We start from the raw sequence: 23,960 nt of genomic DNA on the forward strand, positions 1-23,960 counted from the left end.
GTGCGATAATTGAACTATTCATATAGGTACATGCCGGAAATAAGTATATAAATGACATTTAGATAAAATAGAATATTAAATTTGGTGATTGTCAAAAAATTAGTTATCTTGTTGTTTTAGACGAAGCGGATAATGTTAAACTTCGTCAAAAATCAATGAAAAAACCAAAAATCACTAAAATATATACAAAATATATACTCATTTACCAAATAAGTAGAATAAATTTGAGTTTATTTCAATTAGAATGATCTAAATCGTACAAATTTTTTATCAGATTTAAAATATCTCATTCCAATAATAAATTATTAATTCTAGACTAGAAACTTAAAAATTTTTTAGTGTAATGTACAAAACCATTTTTTATGTTTAATATTCTAGTATTTTTTATTTCATTTTGACTCAAAGATAGAAGTTTACCACGCCATTGTCTATTATATATGATAAATATTCACAAATTTAAGAGAAATATTATTTTATAATCTACAAATTAGTACATAATATATCCATTATAGGTATAGAAAAAATTATCTTTTTCGCTTTGTTGTTTTACATATTCTTATTGTACAACATCAACAAACACATTTTATATTATGGCAGCTAGCAAGTTATCAAAATTAATACAACTGTTAAATTTATGATTAATATATTGTTCTTTATTTTTTATCTTTTATTAAAAATACACAATGTAGTATAATTATCAGTTCTGCTAAAATAATTTTTCAAGCATCTTACAAAATAAAATAAATAAGGAAATTAATTTTTTGAACATTCATTTATTTGTCATTATTTTTATATTTTATAATATTGTCATGAATGACATAACAAGTTGCCTATATAATACTCCTTAGAAAATGATTTATAGAAACCATTTCAAGCAACAACATTATTCAAGGCTGGGCATTAACAAATTCAACGTTGAAATTTAAGTAAATAAATATTTTTATTTTTACTTAATTTATTTATTTTAAGATGTACCAACTCTTTAAATTGGTAAGTTACTTTTTATCACAATGAAACGAGTTATTTTTTTAAATGAATAAAAACTTTTTCATAACAACTACAAAATAAATTACAACAATAATTTCAATTACAAATATTTTTCATATAAAATTTGCATTTTAAAAAAATAATTAAAAAATACATAATATAATTATTTTTAGTTAAAATAATGTTACTTAAGATGAAATTTAAAGCATACTTAATTATAAATAACCATAAAAAAAAAAAAAAGTATTTTACTTATGTGTTTGTAATAATATGAATAACACTCTAATTTAGAGTATTAACTACACGGCTCAGAATAGCTAAAAAATATAATTTGTCACGTTTATCACGCCACTAATGTTTGTTAATTACTATAATATGTTGTTATTTTGAAAGAAATGTAATAGTGACATTTTTTGATAATTTTTTCTAGGTTATTGTGGAAGTCAATTTTTAAATAATTTTTTAATTTAAGTAAATATGCAAAATAGTAATTTTTTATTTTAAATGATTTTAATTAAAATGTCAAAAATCGATTCTCACAATAACCTTAGTAACTTAAAAACTTTAAAAAATGTACATAATAAAAATTCGATTATTTTATATAGGCGTAATTTTTTTATGGTTTTTGGTTTGAATCATGAAACAAATTCATTGTAAATTACCCTAATGTAAATTTTTTATAGTGAAGAAAGTAATTTTTACTCGTATCCGTTAACTAGTTAAATTATTTTTTAACTCGAATACATAATTAAAAGCTTAACTGAATTAATTTCTATTTTAAAACAATATAGTGGGGAAAAAGTAACTTGCCCAGCCTTGGTATAACTAAAATATTTATTATTTAATTATCTTTGTAATCCTAAAAACATACAATAATTTACTTAACATCTAGAATAAATTAATTTCCAAAAATGGTCTGTCTTAAATGTTAAAAATTTCTCTAACATCGTGAATAGTTTTGTTGTGATTAGTTTTAAAATTATTAGATTTCTTTAGTTTCGCCACCAATTGCAATGTACCCTCAGTCTTTTTGCACATGATGAAATGACACTGTTCTTTCTTTGATGCAGACCTTCTTATTTGAGCTAGCTGTTTTGCAACCGCTGGTGGTAGTATAATTTCCATCATTCTGTAATAAAAAATCAAAAAAATCGTTTAAATATTAGGTTATTGATAAAGAACATAACAAATTATTGCTCAAACACCATTATTGTGTAAAATTTTGACCAAGTGCCTACTATATGAAATAATCAAAACATTAAAAAGAACATAAAACGGATAATTCATATAGGTATTAAATAAATATATTATATTTGTGAAATAAAAACACTACCCGTTCATACTACCATTGTGTAGTTTCACCTACGTCCAAACACGGTGATTCGAAAGTCCGTTTGACCTCTGGCACACATGTACGTACTTATGTATATGATGTGTTGTTTAATCATCAAAGAATTGGACAATTTGACAAGTAGTCAAAAAGTAAGTAATTATAAATTGGTAGGTAACGTGGGGGTTCTATCAAACGTATTTATTTTTAATTATCAGTGACGGATTAAATGAATTATTATCTAAACCGCCAACCGCGCCGTCTACTATAATAATATATAAATGATAATTTAGAATCAAGTGGCGGTTCCGGATGTAATTTTTTAATGAGTTGGTTTGTGTGTTCATAATAGTTATGATAAAATTACAAGAAAATGGTTAAATTAGTATAGATAAAATATGACAGTAATAATCTAAAAATAAATTATTTGTTTTTAATAAATCCAACACTATGAAATGTAAACAAATTATATTTTAATAATTATATAAGCCATCCAATACAGTATAGAAATAAAACTAATTTTTTAAATGATTACAGATAAACCATAAGACTTCACAATACGGATAGTATCATAGTACTTAGGAAGTATTATCCGTTACTACTTGTTGATGATTTATAAATTTTGAAAGGCGGATTCTGAACGGAATACTTAATGAATATTTTGGGTTTTATAATGTTGTATGTTTATTTTTAAATTATTTTGCAAATGTAAAATATTTTAAAATAACAATATTATTTATTAAAGCAGGTGTGTCAAAAACTCAAAAATAACGTGTAAAATATTTATAGGACAAAACTTAAAAAATGATTCATTAATGATAGGTGAAAATTTTTAATTGACGAAAATTATAAAAAAATACAGGAAAAAGTAATAAAAAATGAAAAAATAACAAAACCAAAATTAATTAATCAAAATGTCACAGATCAATTCAATAGTAAGTACTTAATAAAATGTTTTATTTAAAAAATACCATCCGTGTTTTCTCCATCTTAGGTAAACATTCAACATACTGTGTTTATAATGATCCATTTTACTCTGTTATTTTTAAAATTAGAGCGGATGTCCTAGATCATGATTCATGGGTGGCGAACCTTTTACGGATTACGTATTAAAATGTAATAGGTAATTGAAGTCTTAAAAATAAAGTACGTGCTATAAATATATGTTTATAGGTATATAAAAACAATTTTTCCCAGGATGACGGGAGATTTTTAAAGAAGGTTAGTGAACTTATTTTAAAATCAGTTATGTACTTTATTAGTCTTGGATATTTAAAGAAATAAAAAAAACAAATAACATTCGTTTCATCCAATAATACATTTTTTACCTTAATTTAAAATATTTCATTGTGGAAAATAAACTTTCACATACTACATGTGTTGACATAAAAATTGAGTTTATTTGGAACAAACCATAGTAAAAAATATTATGATTGGAAGCCAATGAGTTCCAAACTTGTATAACTGATGATTATATGTTTTTTTTAAATAATGAATAATTTTGTTCACTATTTAATTTTTTTCACTAAATGCAAGATTAAACAATGAAAAAAAAATATTTTCGCGTACTGTGAAAATATTTCCAACGTGCCACTTTTAGTAAGTACGCAGTGCATAATGCATATGTGATTTATCACCCCAATCCTAGATAATCATCTTATATCTCTAAATTTTATAATAGCTAATAATTTTAGGTCCTCTTGAGAAAGTTACATTTTACAGTAAACTAAAAATATAATGTATTTATCTACAAATTCACAGCCATCATTTCGTCGCTTCTTTAATACATAAAATGTTGTACACTATATTATATTATTATTATAGTTTATTCTGTTTTTTTACACGTTATGATGTTAATTTGCGAACTCAAATATTTTTTGCGTGCGTTTTTATTATTAAAATTCGTTTTATTTATTATTATAAACAACTTGAGATAATTGTTTTGTGCATTGCAGATAATTCCGGAACTCAACACAAGTTAATTCAATCACGAAATTTTTAATAATTTACAAAAAATAAAAAAATGTATATATAATAGTATGGATCGTATACCTGATGGGTTTGTTGCCCACCCGCATGGACCGCATGGCCCTGCCGACCTCGCACGCTATCCTTTCGCTGCAGTCTTTGCCGTCGATGGATTCGGCGACGAGCTTAGTTAATGAGGCCAGCTCTTCGGGGGCACGTTTCAACGCCGCCTTAGAAGTGAGCGCGTGTATCGGCAATATCGGTATGAACATGAGCGCACTGAGGAACACCACCGCAACGCCCACGAATCCGGCCATGGCCACGAACAGAGGCTCCACCCGGGGCTTGGCGGCCGCATGGTTTTCAGACTTGGCCGGTTCTGAGTCCGCCGCAGCCGTCGTCGACGTCATCTGATTGCCGTTTTGCATCTGCTGCAGCACCTTGTTGTCCAGCGGGTAAAAGAAATAATTATATCCGGAAATCATGCCGTCTGGTGGTCTTTGCGCCGTGTCACCTGCAAAACGACGCGGTTTCTAGACATATATATAATATGTATTCTGTCCTGTCACACAATGTTCTACAAAATTTTTAAATTTTTAAAAAAATGGGTTTTTTTTTTATTTTGTTTACTTTTTTCGCTTATCGACAACATAATTTTTAATTATATTTTGGTCGCTATATAGTGTATAATATTATAATATTATGCTACCAATTTACCTCAAAAATCGTTCGGATAATTTAATTTATACTAGATCAATACATAATTTATAACTTTTTTAAGTGCAAAATTAAGTAAACATTGTGTTTGTAATAATCAAAAATGATTTCAATGATAATTATTTAAAAGACAGTATCTACCTATCATGCACATATTTTCACATCGATTCAGACTACTAAAAAATCTATTTATATGAAAAAATTTAAAATATTGACATTCAGTTATTAGAAACATGTAGATACTTCTTATACTGTTAATCTAGGATTACCAGATAAATGTGCAATATGTACTTATATCCTATACGGCTATACCCACAAATAAATTTACTAAATATAAAATCAATAACTATACAACCACGTATGCATGCTTATTTGTGTACACTTTGTTTTTCTATACAGTTCAGTGATTAAATTTAAAATAGAAATTATAATTAAAGATATTTTATTTTAATAAATAATCTATATGCATGATATTCATAAGTGTCAAAGGATTATACTATTACTTATTAATGATTATATATTGTTTTGATATATTTGTTTGAGACTCACTCGTAAGAGCGTCAATTATATTTTGTGGACTGTTGGGAACCGGATTAAACTGTTGTGGAGCTTCTTGAGTAACTATTCGATTTTGTGATTCGGCAAATTCGTTTTTTAAAAACTGAGGCGCTATTTGTGAAAGTAATAACTCCACTTTGTTTTTGTTGGCATCGGTCTGAAAAGGACGGTTTGCCTGATTCTGTGAACAGTAAAGATAAACATAGACATTAACAAGACGCGTTTGACAGTCCATCTCTTCGGCCAACATATTTTATTTAAAATATATATTATTATTTATTAAGTATAAACTGTGCAATGAAATTGGCCTTCATACGTTGAAATGGAACGGTTGTTTCGACAGCATTTTTATCTCGTCAGAAGGTGGGTTGTACGGAATATCGTCGGGTATGTATTCTTGGACGTCGATTCGATCGTTAAACACCTTGCGGTTAGGCCGTTGCATGTTGCCAATGACGCTGTGGAGGAATTCGGCTCCCGACGGTGCATTGGTCGTGCCGGTATTATCGCCGACCGCGGACGAATGCAGTGGCAACAGCTGCACGATTGTAAACGTGTATAAAACTGCTATGCGGACAGCTTTTCTACTCCTAGTGATAAGAAAAACTCTGTTGGTGAAACAATTATGGTCAGCGGAAAGCTTAAAGAACGATTCACTGGTACGGCGTCATTTGTCGTGTCGTGTCCAAAAGTTGAGCTCAACTCAACTCTGGTAATTTTTCTATTTAGATCGCAGCTATAATTAATGATATCATGATTAAACCAGTCAATTAGAATATACGATAAAAGCATAAGATACGACAAACGACGTATAACTGTGAATCGGGGTTAGGCGTTAATGCGTCATGCTGCTGTTATAAAAAGCGATAAACGGTAACGACATGGTAGTCGGTGACAGATTATATTAGCGCCCCTGTAAACGTGCAATTAATTCACCAGACTATTCTATGTTCTGTTTATGAATAACTATTCATTTATTTTTTAAGATGGTTCTCATATCTTATTGTTCATCAACGATTGTTTCATTTTTTTTTATCGCTTAAATTAATTTCGTCTTATTCATTTATACTTGTCTAGTTTTATAAACCTAATAATTATAAATAACAATGGTTTTTTACTTAAATACTGTTTTCAACAAATTCATACCGTAAAAAGTTTTAGTCCTATACTTTGTTATTGCGATATTTTTGAGTAAATTAATCTATTTTAAATATCTTTTTTTTTTTTAGTTTTTAGATATTTAATTTAAAACTGTTTATTTGTATGATTTATTACGGGCAAAAATTAGTTAAATTTTTCACCAAATGTTTTTACTATGATTGTTTATAGTTCTATACCTATATTTTATATCAAAATTCTTGAAAGTTTAATACAAGATCCCATATAAGCTGTAAGTATGTATAAATATGCATCTACTCGTATATCCGTATAAAAATATTGGAAAATACATATATTTTTTTTATATGAATTCGAACTCCAAAGTACGTCAAAATCACAAATTACTAACTACGAATATTTTGTAGTAAATAATTTATAAAATCTTCAATTGTTATAACTTAGATTCAAATATTTAATACAATGTTTCTCATAAATAGTTTATTGTTCATATTTACTAGAACCAAAAAATCTAAACAAATATATAAATACATACTCAGTGTCAGACGTCAGTTATTTTTTGTAGATATTTGAGTTAAAATTTGAACATAATTGCACATTTAAACAATGAATAACAATGTTAGTTATTTTGTAATAATAAATTAAAAAACATTATTCGTGAAAACTTTAAACTTAACAATTTTAAAATATGTTGATTAATTTTATAATTTATAGTTGTATATATACATTATATATTTATAGTTTTATGCCACGAATCTATTCATACTGTTTACGGTAAAATGGTATTGTTTTAAAAGTTAATAATAAATTTAATGATAATATAATATGAAAAATAATTATTATTATAACAATTAAATATTTATAATATAATAAATATATTTTTTTTGGAAAAAAATTAGATTAATATCAATAGTATAATAAATTATTTTCAGTATCAATATCAATAAATTTATCATGAAATATACTATTGGTCTATAGCAATGTATTCGAATATGTACATTCGATAGTGATTATCGATGTATTACAAAAAGTCGTTTGACAAAAGATAATGATTAGTCCAGATACTATAGATACAGATGTCAGATACAAATATGGATACAATAAAATATGCCGAATTTAAAATATTTCAATAAATGTTCATTGATTAATTTAAGTTTATCACTCATAATAATAAATCATTATATGAAGAGGTTTTTTTAAATGCTGATTTTCTATTAACAAAAATAGATGATGATATTAGGTTCTGTCATCAATTGCAAAAGCTCGGATTATATATCGAATACCCCAAATCAATCATTTGAAAAGGTAATTAGTTAGGTACGTCACACTTTTGGTTTGCTTATTTTTATTTTTTAGAGATGTACCATGTACGCGTGTACGTAAAAATGTACTTATACCAATTGCGGGTATCAAACGTTTAATTTATATTAAAATGTAATATGGCCCAAAGTATTGCAGATATAACAAACTATAATTTAATTTTTATAGCACGATTAATCTACTGTATATTAAATGTTAAATTGTAATACAGTTGTTTAAATGTATACAGTATATAATTACAATTACAAGCGTAAAAAAATAAATGTTGGATTCTCTTTTTAATAAAGCGCGTCATCCTAATAGTCGGTTGATTGTTGATTACAAAATTAATTAGTAGTTTAAAACAATGGCCCGAAACAATTAAAATACATAAATTAAGTTACTTTTAAACACGTTTATCAAATAGTAAATACTCATTTATTAATATTTTATTTATATGTACCAAATTATATATATGCTATGAACAAGGCATTATTTTTTTTAATTTTTATATACGACTACAACTTGTGTATTTATGACTGCAATAAATATTATTCGCTTTTACTCAATATTATCATAATAACCAACAGGTATTATTATCAATGATACATCACTAATGAAACTTATTTATGAAATTGAATCATGTTTTCTAAACCTTATTTATTAAAAATGATGATATTATAATTTTCTTTAATTATATATGTGTCATTATTTTTATCCTCACTTATATGTGCAATTCTTTTGTAAGCATGCAGTGTAGCTGCCTACTAGCGCGGTACCAAGCTTTGGTCAGTGGTAGGTCTTTCTCCCGCATAATATGTCACATTGATAATTTGACTAATCGACAAATCATATTATTTTAATTTGTGTATATCGTATAATATGATGTATATATTTTTTATTTTGTTTATAACACAATTTAAGATAATATTTTTATACTATCTTAAACCGGAGTAAGTACCTATATTATAAAGACAGATATTTAGAAAGTAATATACTAGTAAAATAATAAAGTATAGATAATTAATTTTTAATAAACCACTATAATTTTTTATTATTTATGTTTTGTTTATGAGAACATTTGGTCATTCATCAAAATAATTAAGAGAAAGGATAACGATAATATTTAAATATCCGGAGTAAGTAAATCGCGTGACCCAAAAAAGGTCTCAGTTATATAGTATAATATTCTAAGTAAATTTAGGTATGAGTATTCTTAAAACGTTAACATTTTGAGATATTTATAATATGGTTAGTTTCAAGTTATCTAATATCTACTATAGTAGACTATAGTTACTAATTTTTAATCATAATATATAACATGTACAGTAAAGCCAATATTTTTAACCAAACCAGTATTAATAGATTTCCAGTCTTAAGTCTGACAAATAAAAAAGAAAATATTGATTTTGCAAAAATATTTTCACAGGTAATTAATGTCTGAATATAAAATATATTTTTTAGGCCATACTTTATATAGCCATATAGGTATACAAAAAATGGACTAGGGTGTAAATTTACACATGTATAAAATACACTTTACCCACTATTTTCATTAAAAATTAAATATGTGACGAAATTTACAGCGAATAGAAATAAAAAATATATAAATATTATAGCCCTTTCCCACCACCTAATGAACATTGTAAAAAATTAGTATTTACCTAATCGTGAATTATTTTTATTCGTTAAACCGTTTAATATCAAATATACTACATAGCAATGATCGGACCGACAAAAGAAAGCAGAAATCGGGGCCGTCAATAAAATATCTTAATCAGATCGTGTAATTATAATTTATTATAGAGATTCAACAAATACATTTTTTGTTTGGTCCTCATTTATTTATTATTTTAATCTTCCGGACTCCAACAAAAATCACTTGCCAACCCCTGTACTTTAGAAAGATAGAAAACGCTTTTAGATATGGCTTATTATTACTACCGGTAATTCTCTATTCACTTATTTATTAATTTTTCAAATCAGTATGTATTGTATACAGTCATATAGCCATGTAGGTATTACGTATACAATACGTGTACCTAAAAAGTTCAAATGATTGTGTGGCTGTATGTATCGTGGCACGCGATCGTGTAATTCTATTATTATCATATATAGGTATTAGGTACATATATATTTATAGACGATGGATTGACTATTGCCTATTATGTTATATTGTTTGCTTGTCGCCGTTGTTGTGAATCGGGAACGTGATTTCTCCTTTATTAACAGATAGAAGAAACGATTTTTTGAAAATATTAGACACCTGTATACTGTAAAGATACCTATCTATATAAATACTATCGTAATCATAGTTATTGAATTCCCGCGTGTAGGTTCCTATTATATGTATTGTGAACTGAAATAGTTTTCGATTTCGATTTCCTCGAGCACATATTAATATTTTATTGTGCATCACAAATAGCAATAGAATATTGCAATAGAATCAGAGGAGCGATAAATATATCGTCTAGGCATAATATATACGCAATTTAATTAATTTGTCTTTGTAGATTAATTTTAACGAACAACAATAAACAATACTATTGCACTTTGTAATATTATGCAAATATTGTTTCAATTAGCGCATTTCGCTATTTTTTCATACAAGATATGACGCGATATAGTATAATAGTTGTGTAGACTGTATAGGCATATTGTTATTTACTGTAGACTGCAGATAGTAATTAATAAATATTTTATGAAATGTTAGTACTCGTATAGAGCGTAAAGTAATGACTACATTTCAGCAAAGTAAATTATTTATAGGTATAGCCAAGGTTAAAAGCAAATGTACCGAGACGACAAAATTAAATGATTTGACTATATTTTAATAAAACGTTACTGTCACGACTCATGATGAATTGACGAATACGAGAGATTCTTGCCGTTGGACCGTGTGTATAACAGTAGTTATTATATGTGGATGGTGGCGACGACTATAACACGAACTAGTATGTATTATTTTACGTTTATTTTGAAGTATTGATAAAAGTGTACTCGATCTAATGCTGTTTTAAGACTTTTCTTACAATAATTTAATGTTCTACCTTTATAACCAAATATCATCGTGTGGTCGACGTGGTCTTCAATAGATTAGGACATTAAACCAATAAACGTTTACTATCATAGTTCACGTTAAGTACTAACAGTGCAGACTAAGAAATAGAGACTTTTATGATCAGATTACGGAGAACATGGAGGTAAGAGTGTAAGACGATAGTGGGTTTTAGTGCGTGTCACCTAATACAAGTGATACGACCGTCAGACCGTACCTGGTGCTTACATATTATTATATAGGTTTAACACATACGAATGTCTATATCCAACAAACAATAATGACACCGTCGACGGATGTGATGGATAAAAAATAAATTGGACTGTGTGTCGTCGTCGAAATCATTACCCGTAGAAATGATAATTATGCCCGGTAGATATTTACAATTATTATTCACTGTCTCACTGATCATTACTATAAATGTATACACTGCAGGTGGCATCGAGGCGGTTAATAATGTTATTTATTTTCTCTTTTATAATAGGCCACGTGAGTTATTCCGAAACGAATATTGATTTAGGCATTTAGCGCAAGGCTGGCAAGTTAAAAGTTAAGTTAATTTTAACTTATTTACTTAACTAGTTACGTTAGGATTTTTATTAACTTAATTATTAACTTTTACTAAATTTATTTTTCAATTAACGTGAAATTAACGAATTTATTTTTCATTTTAAAAAATAAGTTAAGTTAATTAATTTTTTTTTTTTACATTCACTATTTCAGTCGTTTTCATGTCAAAAAATATTTTATTGTGAATTTATTTAGAAAACGAAACGAAAAAAAATTAAATAAAACACATATTGTATAGAAATACTGTATGTTGTATGAAGTATTAGCATTATAGTTTATAATTTAGTTGTGTGTTGATAAGGAATAAAGTACGCTAAAAAAAATAACTTTTTTTTAACTTCATAAAAAGTTTAAAAAAATGTGTATTAACTTTTAACTTAACTGAGTTAACCAAAAATTTTATTCACTTTTAACTTTTTCTTATTTATGCATATTAACTTAACTTAATTGAGTTAAAAAAAATCATTAACTTGCCCAGCCTTGGTTTAGCGTACAGATGCGAGAGGTCAAGTGGTCAATCGACTCATTCGTATGTATATTATATAAATGAAAGCGGCGCCAATTTAATAGCACAATGCAAATCAATATTAAAATTATTGTGTTGAATCGAAATGATTTATCGTTTTTTTAATACACCACAATGTTAGTACCATCGCGATTTTAATTTAATGCCTATTGCCGACAGATTCAGCCCCACTTTCCCCCTGAGTTTCAGGAGAATTGCTTTTAAACTGGCCAGTAGGTATTACTATACCAGAAAACCGTTTAAAAATCATTACAATTTAATCTCGTATTCGCAAATACTTATATTATAATTTATAATCTAAGTTATATGTATTGTAATTATATTTAAAAAAAATGATCATACACGTATAGGAGATTATATAGGTAGCTAGATTTTCTATGATTTTATGCATTTATATGAATGAGACTAATATTTAAGTATACCGTACAGTATTATAATAATTTAAACGTTGGATAACCAAATACATAATTAAATTCGTAACCTCTTAGATCTTACACCTTTATTGTACATCTTAACATGTAATTTTTACACTGCAAAACTAATATTATAACATGTTAATTATTTACATACGCTCCGAGTGTCCGAGTGCGTAATATGTACATTTAAGGTAACAACACTGAATGCATTGAATTATTATCATACATTATAATTTACTGCAGTCGAACGCTGAGAGCGATTATGTATCAACGATAGCAAAAAAAACAAAAAAAGGTGTAGTATCTCGGAAATTCGGAATCCCGGTGCACAGCTGCAGCTGTAATAAAATTAAAAACAACGCGATATAAATGTGTGTTAAAACAATTTAGCGTTTGGTTAAATTATATAGTCGTCTATGGGAAGACAATTTTGATTACCTATCTAAGCCGTACAGCCGGTATAGGTCATCATATTATTCAACAGAAGCGTCACTATAATTATGTGCAAATAAAAAATTAGATTATGAAATAACGTTTAGAGTTTAGACTCGCCGTTCAATGGGGTTCCTATACATAGAACAGTGGCAGACTATGAAAACAATTCGATCAGGAAAAAACAATTTTACCGACCCGCAAATTTATTTCGTCAATAATTATATAAATATATACTGCAGAATCATCCTCCATTCCAGCGGTATATCAACACGGTATTAATAATTTTAATTTCGCAGCTATAATCACGATAAAACACATCGCGTACATATAACAATATAATAGGATTCGTGACGGGTTCACGCGGATTTCATCTGGTAAGAATAGCGATCGTATTCTATGAAATATTTTATACTTAATTCCTTCTAATTATTGAAAATAATTTAATCATATACAGAGAGACGCAATACGCAACAAAATATCCGTCTCGCTTCTTAATATATATGCCATGCTAACAAGCGAAGCCGTCGATAAATCGAACACACGCAGACGATGAGATGGTTTATACACACATAAATTAATATATATATATATAGTGACTAATGAGCAATGACTAGGCATGTTCGAAAATCGTTAAAAAACTATAATGGATTTTAAGTGTTAAACACACTCTCGTATCACATAATAATATGGCGCTTACTTCTAACGGTTCTAACGTCCACATACATCTTCAATTAGTGTCCATCGGGTATTTAGAGAAACATTATATTATACACATTTTAATATTCAATACCACTCATTGATTGTTTAGTTATTTAATTTTAGTGTTTAGACGAAACTGAATAGGCCGAATAGGGTGCCTGTCACTATATAGTACCAAAGATAGATGCATCGGTGACAAAGTTAACCGCGTAGAAATGTTTAGGGAAGATACCCACTACAATACTTAGGTAATAATAATGATAATACTAGTAATAATAATAATAATAATAATAATGATAGCAATTATAATAATGTAAGTGTAATAATTTCCGGTAAAATACGATTGAGAACGGAATTTTTAGTTATATGTTTGAAAACGCTCAATTTATATTTATTTTTTTCAATCGTTGCTAAGTATAATATTTTTTATCGAAAAATTAAATCGACACTTTGGTGTTGGCCCTAACCCAGTAAAAATCAACTTTAAAAAAGTATATAAAAGTTGTATAGCCCAGATAAGTCGTTTTTTTGGTCTACAAATGTTGACTCGCGAAAAAGTCGAAGATGCATTATTATAATGTGTTCTAGTAGAACAAGATAAAAAATAAATAAACAAAATACTTAGTGAACATTAAAAATAAATATAAAATACATAGTATATACCTATGCTAATCTATCGAATTATTTGGAATATGGCTAACGAAAATTGAAATATTTTTTAAGATAACAATTATTAATTATTTGTATTTATTACATTTTCTGTATGTAATAATATGTATAATGTATTTAAATGTATTATATTATAACTTATTTGAACAATCTATTTTTTTAATTAATTAAAATATATTGAATCGTTTGATAGTCAATTAAAGGATATGGAAATGTTGCACATAAAATATGAATAAGTGGTGAGTTATTTGTAAATTTAAGTGTTCTCGATCGTTCGATATCTTAATTAATTGTCAAAAATTATAAACTATTCAATGTTTAAGTCATGTTTATAAAAAAATGTTTTACGGTATTATTCGGAAAAATTAATTTTCATGTATCTGTGAAATTTAAAATTTTTTAAGTATATATTTTTTATTTATACCACGATGTTTCGATAAAAAAAACTGTTTACAGAAAATAATAACTTATAAAATAGGTACATTTTATTGTATTTGTACTTTCTATGTACGATGTAACTATAATATTAATTGTATTTTAACGCTATTATAGTGCTATACGAATACGCTGGGATAAGTGTACCTATACGTACTGTTATAATTAAGGTACTTATTACAATAATAACGTATGTGTAGCCTCGTTAATAAATTACCATAAACAATAGAGTTAGGTATTTAAATATCTTATCTTTAATATATACAACTATACAAGTAACTAAGTAAGCAAAGTAGTAGCCAAAAAAATTAATAACTCATTGTTTCGACATTTCATCCACAAAAATCAACTATTGTCGTACCTATATTTGAAATACCTAACATTATACCTAATCAATATTGTTACAGTGCACACTAATGTATAGATATTTATTTAGTTTAATAAATCTTAAATAATTTTGTATAGGTACATTTATTCAAGTTCAGGATATGTCTTTTAATATAATCGTTTAATTTACTTTTATGTATATTATAGTATTATACTTATCGACAATAGATATACTTTTATACTTTCACCTATCCACATAGCATATGTTCATATCAAATGTGGTCATAAATTTTTAAAACAATTAATTAATTAAAATATTAACTTCTGCTCAGAGACCTGAAATCAAATAATTGTTTTTTGGTTGACTTAAAAAAAAAATCAAAACTGACTGATTTGACTTTAGCATTTTACTACTGTATATAGGAATAGTCTGTGGATGACTAAACGGATTATTTATTTTAAAGGTATATCATTTTATTTTTTTTTCTGTTAATAAAGGCTACAGAGTAGAAAAGCTTGAAAAGTGATGCACACAATAGTACGTTTAAAAGAAAAGGAAATAATAAAAATTCCTAGGCAATTTCCTTACTGGCTTATTGTATTAGAAATTGTCATCATTTCTCGAATAAAATTGTTAACTTTCCTGTCAATTTTATTCAAGCACAGTACATAAATTACTATATATGCAGAAACGCATGCATTATGCTTATAGAAGATATAATAATTTATAGATACAATAATTGGGCAATTGACTATAGCCTGTCACTTGTCAGCCTATTGACTTAAAATATATGACAGGGTAATAACAAAAAATTAAAGAACCTCGATACATAATACGTAATTTTTTATGGTTGACGGGCTCGGATAAACTTCTCCGCCTTTCCATCTGGCCATCTGGGACCGTTTGCCCCTAAGAACAGTAAATATTAAATTGTGAGCAATATCACGAGAGTATAAGTTTACGACTGTATGAGATATATCGTATTAGTGTATTTTACACTATTATTATAAACCCGCACGACCACCACCATTTCAAACAATTCTCTTATATCTAACATGCAAACGTCAATTAAATAATATCTTAAAAGTTATAAAAATATTCGAATAATTTTTGCAGGTATATTTTTATGGAGTTAAATCAAAATTGTTTGTATTTTTTTTATGATTTATGGCGTGTAGCTAGGAACTGTATAAGTAAGTAGACATTGGTACTGCATTATAATTCAACAAATCAAATGTATTCTAGACGAGAAGGTCAGGTTCGGTATGATATATTAGTTATACGCGTAGAAAAATAAATACATCTTTATTATTATTATAGAGTTTTGTATTCGCTGCAAATAGACTGCGATTATTTTCGTTTTCATTTTTACTCTTTCTATACCATTCGATTTTAGATTTGACTCGATGACTATATATTTATGTTATATTTGCACGTAATTTTATTAGGCCAACCGGTGAGTGAAATCTTTTATTGGATGACGTGCACAGGAAATGCACCGCGAAACCCGTTTTATTCTGTTTGTTCTAAATCCAACAAATTTTTTCGGTTTGGCATCAATCCAACACAAATTGAACGAATAGAAAGGAAAACGAACTATCACGAAACGATCGAACTCTAAACGCAAACACTGATTTTACCACAAAAGTTTCCCGTTCGGTTAAACGCGGTTTTGCGTACATTACATATTGGTCGATTTACGTGATCCGGAGGATGTGATTAAGGACCAATTTCGTTTCAATTAAAAAAAAAATAAATAGTTCTCAGTAATTCGTTATTCTATCGAAATAATTAGGTAGGTACATACGAGCACGTAATCGATGATATCGCATTATGTACATATACATATAGGTACAACACAATTTGCTTTGATGATGATAAATCAATTCGAATATTATTAATATTGAACGCAGAACGCTTCAGTAATATAGGACTTATAATGTATAATATGACTGCAATTAATAAACCTGCAGCAATATTGATCACATTATTTCATTGTAATAATTTATTATTATTATTGTGATTTGTGGTGGACTAATCTCGTGAACATATTAAGAGAATGTACCGAATACCAATGGTAATGAACTAATGACAAAGCGTGTATATCGTAGGTAAGTTTTATATTGTTTTGATTATAAAAGTCCCAATGTCTTGTATTATTAATGTTTAAGATTTAAATTCAAAGCTATTATGTACACACGGAGACTTGACTATATTATATAGGTACATTCGTATATACGCGTGTATTATTACTACTGTATTATTAGTTCATCAATTTACAGTGTTTTCCTGTCTTACTTTCAAATTTACCTTTCCTATCACTGGTTTTAGGTTAATAATTTGTGCTTGGATAAAATAATAACAACATTAAATTAGAATTATATACATTTGTATTATTCGTAGTGCCAAATTGCCAACTGCTAGTATGATTATTGCATTTAGACATTTACCTAATAGCATTTAATACAACCTTGGCAATCAGCGTATAGGTAGTAATTTATAGTGGTCGACATAATATAATAATTTATAATATATTAATATATAATTAATCCCGATAGTTCATTGAATCCGTCGATTGACATTACTTTTTGATTGTTATTATTCATTGTGTAATCAATTTCAAATTAATTCTACTCGTGATATTAAAATCAATTCCTAATGAGTAATATCTTAAACGGATATTCTATTGATATTGTTAGTAGTAACACATAATTTAAATTTTCCCAATTTCTTTTTTTTTTTAATATCCAAATAATAATAGTAATAATATACAACGCACTGTCTAATATTTATTCATTAGATATAATTATTGAATAATCAATATACCATTATGGTTTGGCTGATGTGCAGTCTGCAGAAGTTGCCGTTTTATAATTTTTCGCGATGACCTGAAACGGAAATAATTATCCGCGTATGTAAATATAGCTTATTTTGTATACGTAAATCGTTTAACCGGTACATCATTGCGCTGCAGTAGGTAGCTGCCAAGTAGGTATATAATATTAATATAATACATGATTCGCCGTGAATAAAATCCGTCACACGCGCGCACAATAGAAATCAATAGAAATCCGACTAATTGTCATCATTTGTTGTTATGATTCAGCCAGACAGTTTATAACAATAAGTATATACTATTATAATCTATTCGATAAAATTTTTCCTGATGACGACGTATTATTTAAACGTAAACCGTTTATTGTAATAATACAATTTGGCCATCGTGTACGTTTCGGGTGATGTCCACAACGCCGAATGGATGGTTTTTTTTTTTTAAACGTATCGCTGTATAAAAAAGATTCAATTGTTAAATAAAACCTTGATAAACAATAAAAATTAATTTTAATCCATACTTAAATTTTGATTAATTTTTCCAAAAGAAGAGTGATATTAAGTAAATTTTTATTTTCTAGAATTTTTTTAATGCCTAACTTACCTATAATTATTGTTACGACTTGAATATGACCAAGTTAGTAAATCATAATTTAATTTAAAGCAAAGTATACCCGGATGCGTTCTACATTAAATGTTCTGTAGGTGGAGCGCAGTTAGCCGTGTTATAAGAACAAAAATATAGGAAAAAGATCAATTTTAAAAATAATATTTTGGTGACTTCATATAGTGTGAAAAGGTTTATAATTATAAGATATTATTAGTGTGTTTATTGTGGAAATTATATAATATGTCCGTATGAATAGTTTATCTTAGGAATCGGTCAAACTTAAATTGGCATGATCTCAAGTATAACTTTTTTCACAAACTTTTCATACTTAAGCTTGAACTCAAACTTTTGAACTTTTAAAAATTTATCATGGATAAATTTTAAAATAATGATAGTAGTAAAAAGTGGGAAAGTAGGTAACTGCTCTACTGTACAGTAGGAGTCATCGAATATACCTCGTTATTGCAGAGTAGGTCAATGTAGTGATGATGGATGTGTTAAATTTGAATTCAATGATAAATATCGCATGCGAAAAAACAATTCTGATCGGAGACAATTTGGCAGTCTAATATTACAAGTATATTATATGATATATTTATATTGCTACTATAGACATTTTTTTTACTATTGATAATGCGGATATAATAGACAATAGTTTAAAATTAATCTAAATATTTTGAAAGTGTTATTGTGTATAGCAAAAAAAAATATAATAATAATATGCATACAAATATCGAATATACCTAAATATTTTGTATTAAAAAAATAACTAAAATTATTATTCTTTGCTTAAATGTTAAATAACGTCAAGAATTTTAATTCAAATGATTTTTTAAAAAAATTTATTGACTTCTAGATTTTTGGGTTTCCGTAAGAAAAAACAAGTCCGTAAAATCTTATAATAAATATTCAAATCTTAAACGCAAAAATGTAATATTTTATAAATTTCTAATTAACAAATAATTCGCAAATATCAGAACTTTGATAAATTTTGTCAAATTTAAACCTAAAGCAGATATAAAAAATATTACGCCTATTTTTAATATTTTTAAATTATTAAAATAACGATTCATGTGAGATATTATGTTTAATCTTCAGGTTATTTTATCAAGAGTAATTTTTCATAAAAATTTAGAAATAATATTTAAAGTAATAGCTTAAAATGGCTAAAAAATGTATAATATTCCTGATTTCTGTACAATATTTTTTTGTTTTTTTTTTAATTATTAAAAAATACTTGAAATTTTTAAATGTTGACATCTCTCGTTTCAAAGATACATTTAAGTTAAAATTGATTATTTTTATATTGCATAAGTTGGTGAGAAAGACAAAAATAAGTAAAAATGTCTGTCGCACGTCGGTCCGCTCAGAATCTATAACGAACAACAAACTATAAATGTAGGTACTTTCACTCAACATGTCAATGAATGTCATGATCACTGTTTTCAAGCCATTTTTACGACATAAAGTACTATCTGAAAAACTGTAGGTCATGGGTTAGTCGTATTTTATTTTTTAAATTGGATTTTGATTGATTAACAACTTAACTATGTATTAATTAAAGTGATTTTTTTTAATATTTAAAAAACTGTTAATGTTATAATAATAATATAAACAATCATTACCATTTCAATTGAAAAAACAATTATTCAAAATCACTTCGATTTATCTACTATAAACTATAATAAACTTGTTAGTGAATTCGTTTTCAAAATTAACAAATTAAAATACATCAATTAAGATACCACATTTTTGTATGATAAGTGCAAATTTCAGTCACCGTTAAGCTGTATGTAACTTATACGTAATTCATACAAGATATAACATTAGTAATTATATTATGTCATTATAATATTTATTATTTATTTATAAACGCCTGGTTTGTATTATTTTTTGGGAAAGGGAAGACAAATGCCCCGTCTTAGTACCTACCTCAATATGGTGTTCATGATTGGTAATTTGGTACCAATATCAGAAACATAATATTATGTATTTTTATTATTATTATTATATTATATTATATAAAAATATGTGCAAATATTATTGAACCCCTAGGTAATTTTTTACAATATATTAATATTAACTATACAAAAATTAAGTAAAGATTAAGTCTGTTTATATATTTATGTGTGTGTGCATTAAGTGTGAGTGACGGTTAAAGACGGAATTCAGGGCAATAGAAAAATGATAATTTTTAAATAAATTGTTTACATTTTTCGGACACAATAAAAAAATAATCGTAAAAAAAAAAACATTGTATGCCCTTTGCTCTTGCGTCCCCTTCAATTGGCCTTCATACTGAATATAGTAATTTACTTTTGGTATCATTTCTGTCTGCATATCAAAATATTAGCATCAGCTTCGGTAGAACTGAAATTAGTAATTAATTACTAATACATATTTGCTTTAATTTACAACTTATAGGTACATATGTATTATATCGTATACACGATATATCTACAAATTTTATTGAATGTAATTTACAGATATAGAAGAAAAATAATAATTTTGACACTAATTAATGTGAAACATGAAACAATATTAATTGAATAATCGCTTTCGTCTGTGTCAGTTATGTAAGTATGAATATTTTAGGTCAAAAACTATTGTTAAATATAAAGATGTTATAATCTTTTAGTGTAAATGTATATACCAATAAATTCTAATTTATATTGAATAAAATAATAAAATAATATGTCTATTATAATTTATGTATCGATATTTATTATGTTCTATCAATTATGCATAATATATTTACTTGTGGATGACATTATGTTTTTTACTACTTTAAAATTTAAATTAATTATGAACTATTTCAACGTAAATGATAAATCTATAAAAAGAAGAACGTGTTTGGGTGCACACTATATTACATTTTAAGTTTGTGTTAATGTAATATTAATATTATAATATAGGTACAATAGGTATATATATATATATATATATATTTATAATTTTAAAATGTTTGTTACATAAATCTAACAAGATTATTGTTAAACACTTAAAACAGTTAAAACCTTTACTAATATATATTATAGGTACACGTTATCGCGGGTGATTCTTGAATCAAAAAATACTAATTTTTTTTAAACACTAATTAAGTTTTAGAAAATATTTATTATACATAATAATTGTAAATTATTACAAAACAAGATATTTGAAAAAAAATATATAAGTTTTAAGATTTTTACCTTTGAACAACATATTTTAGTAGAGTATTTTATGAGTTATAAGTATTTAAAGTTGACGAGTAGAGTGAGTAGCACAAGAGTACCTCTTAATATTCGTCCACTATTTTTTCAAGAAAAGAATCATATATATATATTTATGTATATTAAATAAAAATAAATAATACACATCCACTTATGTTTAGGTTTAAGTATATATAACATAATGTAATCGACAATAATAATTTTGTAACAAAACAAATTAATACATTTAAAAATAAATGGTATTAAGCCAAGCATGGTCTATAATCGATATACATCCAATTTCCAATAATTTGGCTATATAAAAAGAATACAAATTATGACTTTTATTATTTTATAAAAGTTATTCGGGTCGTAAAACAAATAAAAAATAATTGGTTTTTCACTAATTTCTGTTTGATATCCAATTGAAAATTATACTGTTTACTCATTTATAGCTAATAAATCATAATATAGGTACTCTCAGTGGCGACGTCAGGATTTTTTTCTAAGTAGGGCCAATAGGAGGCCAACAGTTATAAGGTAGGGTCACAAAAAATTAAAAATGAGTATATTATAATGTCTAAGGTTAGGTCACTGGTAAGATCACTGGTAGGGCCAGGTATTTTCAAGTAGGGCCATGGCCCTAACTTACCCGTCCCTAGCGCCGCCACTGGGTACTTTTGTGAAAATGAACATCGTTTATCATGTGGTCTGTATTGTGGAGGTGTTCATGCATATTAAATTAAAATAACATAATTGTGAAAATAATAAACAATAACAGATTGTCTAATATGCATAATAACTAATATTAAATATGATGAATTGATAAGCAAGCAATCATTTAAAAATGAGACAATTTTTTTATGTTAAATTTACTAATAATTATTATTGTAAAAAGTATAGTTGAAATATCTAAAAATAATTTAAAATCAATAATTTAAAAAAAATCCATAGTATATTGATACGAACTCATAAATTTCAAAAGTATATCATAAAAACAATTTACATTTGATCACTTGTAAACTCCATTTATATATTTAAAAATATGTATGCACAGTACCTAACACGTATAAATTTATATCGGTTTCCTTTTAAGAAATAATGCATATTTATATTTTTAATTTTTATTTAAAAGGTGATTGAGGGATTTGAGACGTCTTAAACGTCTTGTTCACGGCTGTTGTGTTAAAACTACGATCTATATTTTATACATTGCAATAAAATATCTAAAACCATATGAAGGAAATACTGATAATATTTTTATTTTTTAATTCAAATATCCAATTTCATCGAAATTTAAACTTCAAAAGCCTATAAATAGAAACTGTGTTTATCATTGTATTAAATAATTAAAAATAATAATTATCAAAAAAATTCAAGGTAAAGTTTATTATTAAATATTCAAGTCTTAACATTATGGATGCAAATTGAAAATCTTAGGAATTATAACTACCAAATAATTTGTAAATTTTTATGATTTCTCTAATTATGAACTATACCTACAAAAGTGTAAAAATAAAGTTGTGCATATTTTCGATAGTTTTCAATGTATATAAGAACAATACATATGAGAAACTTTGAGTTACATTAAATAAATAAATAAATAATTAATAATTGTATACATTTTATAAACTATTTTATTGGGAAAATTTTTCACTCCTCGCTCTGTAACACCAAAATCTTAGTCCTTGCATGTACTGTATGTTATATATCAAATTATGAGCAAATAAACACGATTGCACTTATACTAAATTGTTATATACTAATGTATCATATTATAGGTAATTAATAACGGTATACTCACAGTTGTGTCATTTTGTTCGCAATCGCATGAATGATAAAACAATATACTAAACAATCCCCTCGGGAAAAAATTCGTTTTCTCGGTAGATAAAAAAAAAAAAAAAAAACCCAAGATCAATATATTATGTGGTAGGTCCGCGAGTACACCGTCGCTGATAACAGTCGCGATGTTAAATGAAGAAATCCGTCAAGACTTATGTCATATGGTGTGTGTCAAACAGCACGTGGTGTACGAGAGACTCGTGGTTTAAGTGTGGGTGCACGACGACACAGCTATTACCTTTCGAACGTTCGCCGGTCGACTGAAGACGCTCGTCTGGCAGATCGACTTCATATTGTATATTATCACGATACATACACATAAATAAATATATTAAATGTATGCGTGTGCGCGCGCGCGCGTGTGTGTATTA

At 26.8% G+C, this 23,960-nt stretch overlaps 1 protein-coding gene across 1 annotated transcript; it reads right to left on the reverse strand.

The window, feature by feature from the left end:
- Positions 1 to 1,582: 1,582 nt before the first annotated feature.
- On the reverse strand, positions 1,583 to 23,880 carry LOC113557037. Its single transcript, XM_026962315.1, has 5 exons — positions 23,549 to 23,880; positions 5,877 to 6,150; positions 5,552 to 5,741; positions 4,370 to 4,799; positions 1,583 to 2,116 (listed from the first exon to the last, which is right to left on the reverse strand). Exons 1-5 carry the CDS (start codon positions 23,557 to 23,559, stop codon positions 1,909 to 1,911), a joined length of 1,113 nt encoding a protein of 370 aa, XP_026818116.1. The 5' UTR covers positions 23,560 to 23,880; the 3' UTR covers positions 1,583 to 1,908.
- Between the last annotated feature and the right edge of the window lie 80 nt (positions 23,881 to 23,960).

Source organism: Rhopalosiphum maidis, chromosome 3 (assembly GCF_003676215.2).
Source record: "Rhopalosiphum maidis isolate BTI-1 chromosome 3, ASM367621v3, whole genome shotgun sequence".
Classification (NCBI taxonomy): Eukaryota; Metazoa; Arthropoda; class Insecta; order Hemiptera; family Aphididae; genus Rhopalosiphum; species Rhopalosiphum maidis.